This window comes from Idiotropiscis lumnitzeri, chromosome 8 (genome assembly GCF_059441095.1).
Source record: "Idiotropiscis lumnitzeri isolate Australia: NSW breed Sydney's pygmy pipehorse chromosome 8, RoL_Ilum_1.0, whole genome shotgun sequence".
Taxonomy (NCBI): domain Eukaryota; kingdom Metazoa; phylum Chordata; class Actinopteri; order Syngnathiformes; family Syngnathidae; genus Idiotropiscis; species Idiotropiscis lumnitzeri.
In genome coordinates, this window is record NC_142398.1 from 20,984,624 (window position 1) to 20,994,177 (window position 9,554).

Consider the following 9,554-nt stretch of genomic DNA (forward strand, 5'->3'; position numbering starts at 1 on the left):
ATTTGGCTCGAGTGACTGGGAACTTTAGATTACGACACCACCATCAAATTTGTATTTTATATCGAGAATTTGGAGCACTGTGAGAATCCAAGATATAAATATGTGACTCGAATCAATACAAATGGAAAAAGAATAATCATTAATAAAAATGTGTTTTGTCATATCAGCATTTTATTGTTGCAAAGACGCTGCCTCTGCTGGATTTCAAAACAATGTGGCTCACCTTTCAAACCATAAGCGTTCAAATACTTTCAATAACAAGTTACATCAAACCTGTCAACTCTTGAAGACAAATTGCTACTATCGTGTTTTCTATCTGTTTATTTGTTTCACGCTAAATTGGGATGTACTATAAATAGATAAACACAACATGGACATGAATAAGAATATTTTTCTCCACTATTTATGAAGGAATTAAAACACAATATATACTTCCTATAAAAGCTGACTTTCTCGTTCATATGAGGTCATGAAAAAAATTCTTATCATCTGACAAGAGCGGGTGTGATCTGCAACACTATTATTAGTGGCGTCACAGATAAAACAACCCAAACAAGCAAATTTCCCTTCCTGTGTAATGTCGAGAAGCTTCCTCGACCACATCCACATATCATTCATTTATTTCTCAGTCACGTTGCATGATGAATATAAAGTTTTAGCACTGTGGTATTTTATTTGTAAATATAATCTGAATAGCATCCTTATCACCTTGAATCCTCCACTTTTTTATCGTTTTATTCCTACAACTTGGTTGTTGTGCACATTAGACAGCGCCTTTTATTCATTAATACATGTTGACTTTGGCGACTAATTGAGCGTGTAGTTGGCCTTTTGGCAAAGCCTCCACTGCTCATCACCCTGAAAAAGATCAACCGTGGCAAACGATAGGACAAAGGTAAATGTGGTGACTATTGTAATATTCTACCACAAGAGGGCGACAAAGATGCATGTGTCCAGTGTTGCTGATTTTATGACTTTTTTGGGGTGGGATGGTCGTGGAATATTAGTTCATTTTTGTACAAACTATGAAGCAGAGGTGTTGTGTTGGTAAACAAATGCAATGCAATGTATCATCTTGTCGTTTAGGGGGCAATTCAACACGAGTTTTACGTCACGATAATATGAGACAGTCGATCACCAACTGCAGGTATCATTTAGTTCCCCTGTCCCATTCCCTGCAGTTCCCTGCGACATTTCCTTTCTAAGAATCTTAATAAATAAAGATAACAGCCAATTTGTGGTAACGCCCTGCCTCACTTCAAGACCTCCCCATCAGTATTTAGGGAGGGACAAGCAAGGTTCCGTTCTGTGTGTTTGGGCTGAAGTGACAAAACAGGATGAGATGATCGCTTGTGACAGTAAGGCAATAACAGGAAGTATGAAGGGAGCAAATTAACGCCTCACTCGTGTCTAGGTGAGTATGACACAAATGACTATAAATGCGTTTGGACTCTCAAATTGTGTGTAGCGGTGAAATCATTTCCGTCACTGAATTGTTAGTTTAGTGCTGAATCATTTGGCTGAAAGACCTTTATTTTAGGAAAATTATTACTCTATTAGGAACATAGAGTATGTGTAGTATGATAAATAAATGAAACAAAAATAAAACTTGGGTGATGGATTTCGAGATTCTTTTTTTAAATGTTAGGGTTCTATACCCAGAGGCATCATATCTGCGCTCGAGCGTAAAACTGGCGTATCCTGATTTTCGTGCTGACGCAAGCCTCGGCAATGTAGTTTGGGAATTTGATTCAACTCTGTGCACCATGCTGGATGTTCCAGCAGTTCATGTTACATTCGCCCGGCGTACCTGACAAATTGGTGGCGGGAAGTAGATTAAACTACGCCTGCTGGAAGAATGTTGAAGTGTTGGAGCAGGTATTTCAAACACAAAGATGGTGAATTTGATCTGATTCGGAGTTCTGGGAATGTTTGTGGTGGATGTCATTGCACTTTATTCATCAAAAAAAAAAAAAGCCCGCCCCTATGCTTGCATTGAGCATCAAAATAGAGCCGATAATGTTTCTCTAAGACAATTTTTGATACGTACTTGTTTTTTTTATTTGTATTTATTAAAAGCCATATATATGAAATTTATAATAAAATGTATATTGTATCTGGATCTTTGCTTGGTTTACTACATTGGCCATGTATCCTGAATTACAAAATCATCTATACAATAAAGCAGTTGTTTTAGAATGATTTAATGTGTCAAGAAAATATATTTATAACGCTTCAATCACTTTCTCTGCATACACCGTGTATGGTTAATCATGTTTATAAGAATACAACAAAACTGTCCTCACCATATTGTGTCTAATTTCAGGACAGACCCTAAATCTGTGATTGCAATGACAATTTTGAACATCAGCTGAGGGTACGGACAATAATACATCTTGATAACAAGCTACTGTAAATATTGTAGTTGAAACATTGGTCTGCAATTTGATTTATTATTATTATTTTTTGGCTTCTTTTCAGTTGATGAAGATGTTTCTCTGCAAGCGGCATTTTGTTATTGACACAACGGAAAGCTAAACAATCAGGCAAGTTAGTTCCTTTATTAATCATGAGAGTAGACTCATTAATTATATATATATTTCTATATATATATTTATTTATTTATTTATTTATTTATAGAGAGAAGAGAGAGAGACAAAGAAAAAAAAGACCCCAAAAAAATGAGCGATTAAAGTGTGTTCCTCGTGTGGTCTTGTGTGCATTTCAGAAGTTCTCTGCTCAACTAATCAGAGTAATCACGTACCAAGACTGGAATGTGGTTTGTCAAGACCAAAACAGGCTTTTTTTTTTTTTTTTTTTTTTTTTTTTTTTTTTTTTTTTTTGCTGTCAATCAAAAGAGGGATTCCACCTTAGACAGATCATCCAATCCGGGCCAGCGCAATGCCCACATAGACCTTTTGTTGTCAACCTAAGATGGCTCTCTCGCGCTCCGTGCCCTCTGCCTTCAGCTCCGAAGAGCTTTTTGATTGTCTGTGAGCAGTCGACACTTAGCGCCCCACTGTGTAAAAGCGCCGTGGCGCTGATGGAGAAGAAAGTGGTGTCAGTTACCTGTGATAAGTAACTGATTCTGAAAAAAAATATGGCAGTATTCCATATTTAGTCAATTGTTTCTCGCATTCTACTTAGAACCATGATAAACAAACGGTGGGAAAAAAACGGGTGCTACCGCCGATATTCTCCACCAATGAAAATCACCGAAAAAAAAAACTCGACGAGTCGACTCACTGCGCCTCCTCTATCAACTTAATGAAATATTTTTCTGTTCAGCTGGGCTACAAACATGTGACAGGTTTGTGGACGTGTCTTTTCCACTAATATTCGTAAATGTCCGCATCCGAATTTCAAGATGAATCGGATGTTTCGCCTCCCTGGGGAGCGTGACTTAATTCAGAGTCTGACGCACGTACGAAGCGGAAAAATTGGATGGGAGACCACAAAACCACAAATTTCAAATTTGTCAAGGTACTTCTGCATTTCTGGGGTTGCTCAACCCTCAGAATGTATTTGTTATGAAGGTGCACAAATGTCAGACTTACTGGCAACGATGACATGGACAAAATGTCTTGAATCCGATCACCGTTCGGATTCAAATTATGATCGGATGCACTGTCATTGTTTTCATGGACGCTAAAAATATTGGTCCCATTAGAGCTTTGGTCATGCGTCACACCTTCAATCGAAACAAATTATCTTGACGAGCAGATTGACCAGAAATATTCGTATTGTTGGTTTCTTTTTCCCATCTGTGCCGCCCGGTCCAAAGTACCGCTCCTCCGTGGACGGTGGTTGGGGACCACTGTTATATTTTATCTCGATTATTTTCTTTCAATCTGTTTTATTGATGCATTGGCACGGTGGCCCGACCGGTTAGCACGATGGCCTCACAGTGCAGCGGTCGTGGGTTCGATTCCGGCTCCGGCCTTCCTGTGTGGAGTTTGCATGTTCTCCCCGTGCCTGCGTGGCTTTTCTCCGGGTACTCCAGTTTCCTCCCACGTTCCAGAAACATGCATGGCACGTTGATTGGACACTCAAAATTGCCCCTCGGTATGAGTGTGAGCGCAGATGGTTGTTTGTCAACGTGTGTCCTGCGATTGGCTGGCAGCCCGTTCAGGGTGTCCCCCGCCTACTGCCCGATGATAGGCTGGGATAGGCTCCAGCATCGGGTAGCGGTACAGACAATTGGGTGGGTATATTTTTACAGTAAGATTTCCTACCCTGATAAAAAAAATAGCATGCAAATCAACGACGACGGTCACGAGTCGTGTTACACAATGATGATGCTCCAACGGGTTGGCAATGCACAGTTAACATACCATTAATTTGTCAAAAGTAATTGAGCACAAGTAGATGAGTGACTATGACTGCCAAACGTAGGAGCAAGTGTGAATATGTTATCCATCCCATAAAGTCACAAACTCTTCTCTCTTCCAGAGCACTCATGTCCAACACAACCGTCACCTCCAATGCCTCGGGGGAACTTCAGTATTGCCCCCTGCTGCAGCTCATGCAGGAGCATTCCCTGAACAACCACACCAAGACCAACTGGATCGTCGTTTCCTTGCATGGCCTGCTCTCCTGCTTCGGGATTTTGGAGAACGCCCTGATCCTTTGGGTGGTGGGATTTCGTCTGCAGCGTCGTACCGTGGCCTCCGTCTGGGTGCTCAATCTGGCCATGTCTGACTTCCTGGCCACGCTGACACTTCCTCTCTTCACCCTCTACCTTGGCTCCTCCCACAGTTGGGAGCTTGGCAACACCCTCTGCAAAATACAAGCGTCCATCTTTTTCTTGAACATGTTTGTGTCTGCCTTCCTGCTGGCGGCCATTTCGCTAGACCGCTGCATTTTGGTCACGAAACCGGTGTGGTGCCAGAATCATCGATCGGTGGCGCGAGCGTGGAAGGTTGGTTTGCTGGCGTGGCTATGGGGCGCCATGAATACATTTCCTTACTTCTTATTTCGCTCGGTGACTGAGACCGCGGATAAACGGAAACTGTGCTACCATAATTTTGCCTTGTACCAAACATCGCAAGGCACGCTTGAGAGAGACTGCGAAGTGAGGCAAACGGCCACGGCTGTCTCGAAGCTCTTGCTGGCATTTCTGATTCCCCTTATGGTGATTGCGGGAAGCTACATCCAAATTGCTCTCAGCCTGAGGAAGAGGAGTCGGAAGAGGATGCGGCAGAGCGTCACGTTAAACGAGACATTCATCGGATCCAATAATAACGAGGCATCGGGAGCGACAAGTACCGCAAACATCTGTTTGAAGCCTCTCGCTTTGAGACGATCGTTCTCCATGCCGTCGTCACCCTTGTCCCTAACCTCCTCATTTAGTTTCAACAATCACAACCAGCTGTCCCAGAGCTTCACCAAAATGGTGACGTTTGTGATTACGGTATTTGCCCTATGCTGGGCTCCCTATCACATCTTCTGCCTGATTGAGGTGTCGGCCCTGTACCAGAAGGAAAACCTTCAAGTGGTGGAGCTGGGATTGCATCTCGCCACAACCTTTGCATTCTTAAATCCAGTGTTGAATCCCATTCTGTACGCCTTCAGCTGCCCGCACTTTTGCGTGAGAATAAGACAAAGCCTGGGCGCTGTCTTTGACGGACTGGTAGAGGAGGGAGGAGGAAAACGATTGTCTGCTTCTTGGAGCACACGAGCTCTTAAGAGGCCGCAAATCAGCCGACGTTGCTGCTTTGCGACACCCGGATCGCCAAAGGCTCCGCAATTCCCTCGGACTTTGCCTGACCCGCCACCGACATTTGGTGCCAATTGCAATTGATCGAGCCTCAAGGATGTCCACGAAGCATTCAGACTTTGAATCGAACAATGAGGTACAATCCGTTGACTTCATGTCTGTTTTGGAGTAAATCTGTTTCAAGAATGTCTCTTCTGCCTGTACAGAATATATAATAAACACGGGGAACACATGAGTATTAAAACTAAACTTTTTGACTGATATTGATCTGCTTTATTTTGTTAAAAATGCCTTAGTCAATGCTCCTGAAATTAACTCATTCACTACCAGCCGTGTTAAAAAAATAAATAAATTAAAAAAAGAATCGTTGACGTCTTTAGCCGTCAATGGTAGTGAAATGAGTAAAGAAACGGAAGCTTAGTTAAAGTGTTTTTAATCCCGACGTTCTCTGAGTCAATGGAGAAAAGAAACAATAATTATAAATAAGAAATTCACATTACAATGAAACTGCGACATTCTTTAAAAAGAAAATGCAATTATGTGAAAATCCTTTCAAACTGTATTGAATTGAATACAATACAAAGACAACACATTTCATGTTCCAAAAAGTTTAAGTACGTTTCTTAAAATACAATTTAGGCTCAACATCATCTGCCGTCCAAAAGATCACAAAAAGATTCTGAAAATCTGGAAAAATCTCAGCATAGAGAAAGGCTGAAAATCAACATTTGATGCCTTTAATCAGGCGGTTCTGCGTTAAAAAGTGGCGTCATTGTGCGAAATAATGCCTTATCTGGGCTCAAACTCATGTGCAACTGTTTGACGCCGAATGGAGAAGTGCGCCGTGTGGTCTGACGAGTCTGCATTTTAAATTGTTTTGAAAAAGACGGGCGTCGTGTCCTCGAGGCCAAAGGCCCATCCCAATTCTTTTGAGCAAGGCTCGAAATTCATTTTTGGGAATGATTTGCTTTATATAACAGCTATGTAAGCTGTTTTATTTTTTATTTTTTTGTCAACTATATTGCATGTCTAAAAATAGATATATGATAGCCTCACATATCTTTATCTCCATTGATGAACTGGTTTTGTGTTCTGACAGCAGCTTGCCTCCTTTAATTTTCCGTCTGTAGCGCTTCAAACTTTGTACACCCTCTTTGTTTTATTGGAGACGTTAACCTGCGATTTTTAGATGAACTCATATGAACTTAAGTTTTTTATTATTATTATTTATTTATTTATTTATATTTTTTATATTTTATAATTCACAAATGCTTGTACGTAAATGAGCTCTCGCTGATGGGCTAACCTGCTTCGTGGAGGGACAAACGCAGAGCAATGTGTCCACCGAGTGTGTTTACAATTTGCCTGTCGTGGACTCACGCACTCGTTTGGAATAGAAAAAATACTTTCAATGTGCTGATGTTAGATGGTTATGACCCTGTGTTTATTTATTAGATGCGTCAATGTTGCCAATAGACGTATTTTATGGTTTAATGCCCGCAATGTATTTGAAGTTGAGCGTGTTGTCGACTTTGGCTCGAGCACCAAGCTCTTCAGACACGCCTTGTACATGTCTTGCCACCTCCTTTGCATGTTCTAATTTATTGTTGCACTGAAGCGACTCTTTGTTTACTTTAGATCAAGCCACATTGTTGGCGCCGGGTGCACCCGCCCGACGCACAAGTTTGCTTACTTCTTTGTTGGTCGGCGGACGAGCCACTGGAATATTTTAGAATTAGAATTAGAAATCCCTTTATTGTCATTGTACTCAAGTGTGCAACGAGATTAGAGAGCTCCCCTCTCCAGTGCAATACAACAATAATACAGACAAACATATAAATTCGATAAATAAGAGAGTACGCAATGGAAAATAATACTGAATAGGGTATATAAAAACACGAATCCGGGTAATCTGTTCCCACAGTTCAGTAAATGTGGGACTGATTAATAAACGTCTGTATAGATTACTAAACTGTGGGTACAAATTAGTAAACGGTTGGTATGTATTAGTAATCTGTGGGAAAAGATGAGCAAAAAAAAAATATTTCCTCATACTTTGGCACCAGAGGGGCTCCGTGTAAAACAAATGAGTGTCCTCAGTTTCAAAAATCTTATTTGGTGTTGTTAAAAGGAAAGGTTATGTAACATGATGGAGGTCTTAGTTTAATTGGAACGAGTTGCATGCATCAAATTCAAAAAGAAAAAAACATATTTGAAGAAGAAGAAAATCAACAACAATAACGTATTAGTTTGAATATTAAATATATTGTACGTGAAATACTGTGACATAATATATGAAAAAACATTTTTTTTAAAAATCAATATCTAATTGTAATGAAAAAAAAAGATCATTTTTTGGAGGATTTCAGTCAATTCTAAACAAAGACATGATTTGCATTTGGCAATTGATCTTGCAAAATGATTCCATCTGCGGACCGTAATGATTTTTTTAATTGTTAATCGCTAGAGGGCAGTCTGTCATTCTATCCATTAAACATGAAACATGTTCAAGTAGGATTATGCTGTTCAAATCCCCTAATCCAGAATCATTATAAATCTGCACTGCTGAACATTTGACCACCTTTCTGGAAGATTGGATTTGATCATATCAGACATTTAATTTGGATTGACTGTCTCACAACTGCCACCCAAATTTTCTGATTCCGTCACACTCAGACGCACGCACGGTGGTGGGTGTAATGTGGGTCAAAACCAATGTGGGATTATTATGGAGGTAGTTGTAATTTGGAGAGAATATTAAAGAGAAGAAGATCATGAATATAAAAAGAGAACAGGATTAAAACAGAGTCAGTCAGACCTACATACGCGGCTCCCTTTTGATCTCAGCCAGTCAACAGATAATCTCTCCGCAATTCGGACGTTTCTCTTCTATTGTTTCCTTGCCCAAACCAAAACTTTGAGCATGTCCACCAATAGCAACTCACTTGGAGGGATGAAACGAGTACTGATGAAACAAAATGAGTACAAAATAAAATCAATTTGTGAAATTGAGCAGGTCGGACGTTTCACTCGGTATGCCCGAGAAGTACTCTTCTAAACAGGAAGTTGTGAGAAAGGAGAAGAATCAAATTGAGAAGGTGGCAGCAGGTTGAAAGAATTGCTTGAAAGGGTTTCATGCGCTAATACAACGTTTATAGTTGACAGATGCCGGCGGCTGGAGCATTAAATCTGTGTTGCATGTTTGTGATTTTCTTTTGGCCACCAGGCATTAATGCTTTAATCTATACTCTCCCGTTTACTTGGATTCAACACGTTGATGTCTTGTTGCTTTTACCAACGTGAATATATTGCATTGTGTGCGCATCATATAAACATGACGTCACATCCTGTGGAACAGCTTGAAGGGACAGCTGCTTCTCCAAAATGTCCAATAAAAAAAAAAAAAAAAGACAGCTGCTTCTCCAAAATGTCCGGTATGGAAGCATGCGTTTTATTGCTTGCTATCACTATGCTGTCTTACTCTCTCCCGTCCTGCTCAATGAGCTTCCGTAAAAAGAAATTCATTCTGTTGAAAATATGGTTTGATGAGATTTGGATCAATTCGCAGCATCAGTGAGTCAGGGTGGTGGCTGAAGAAAAATGGGATTACTGGAGAGTGAAGAAAAATGTGTCTGCAATAACCCCTGACATATGGTACTTTTTTTTTTTTAAAGTGTGCACAAATCATTTGTCCAAATATGTGCATTTTTAAATATGCGTTTAAATCAGGTGTGGCCCGGGGGCCACATACGGCCCATTAATCGTTTTAATCCGGCCCGCCTAACTTGAAAAAAAAAATTTAATGAATAAACCTTGTTAATGTTTTATTTTCTAA

At 40.4% G+C, this 9,554-nt stretch overlaps 1 protein-coding gene across 2 annotated transcripts; it reads left to right on the forward strand.

Moving 5' to 3' along the window:
* Positions 1–1,261: 1,261 nt before the first annotated feature.
* On the forward strand, positions 1,262–5,980 carry LOC148332712 (prostaglandin D2 receptor 2). 2 transcript variants are annotated; one of them, XM_088301723.1, is made up of 3 exons: positions 1,264–1,414; positions 2,482–2,546; positions 4,453–5,980. In XM_088301723.1, the coding sequence occupies exon 3, from the start codon at positions 4,460–4,462 to the stop codon at positions 5,801–5,803; it is 1,344 nt and encodes a 447-aa protein (XP_088157849.1). In that variant the 5' UTR covers positions 1,264–1,414; positions 2,482–2,546; positions 4,453–4,459; the 3' UTR covers positions 5,804–5,980. The 2 variants fall into 2 exon arrangements, with proteins under 2 accessions (XP_088157850.1, XP_088157849.1); XM_088301724.1 differs by lacking the exon at positions 2,482–2,546 and having other exon boundaries at positions 1,262–1,414.
* Positions 5,981–9,554: the final 3,574 nt, after the last annotated feature.

What these genes read in the sequence shown, in the direction of transcription:
- LOC148332712 (XM_088301724.1), top strand. Translation starts at nt 4,460, where the DNA reads ATGTCCAACACAACCGTCACCTCCAATGCCTCGGGGGAACTTCAGTAT.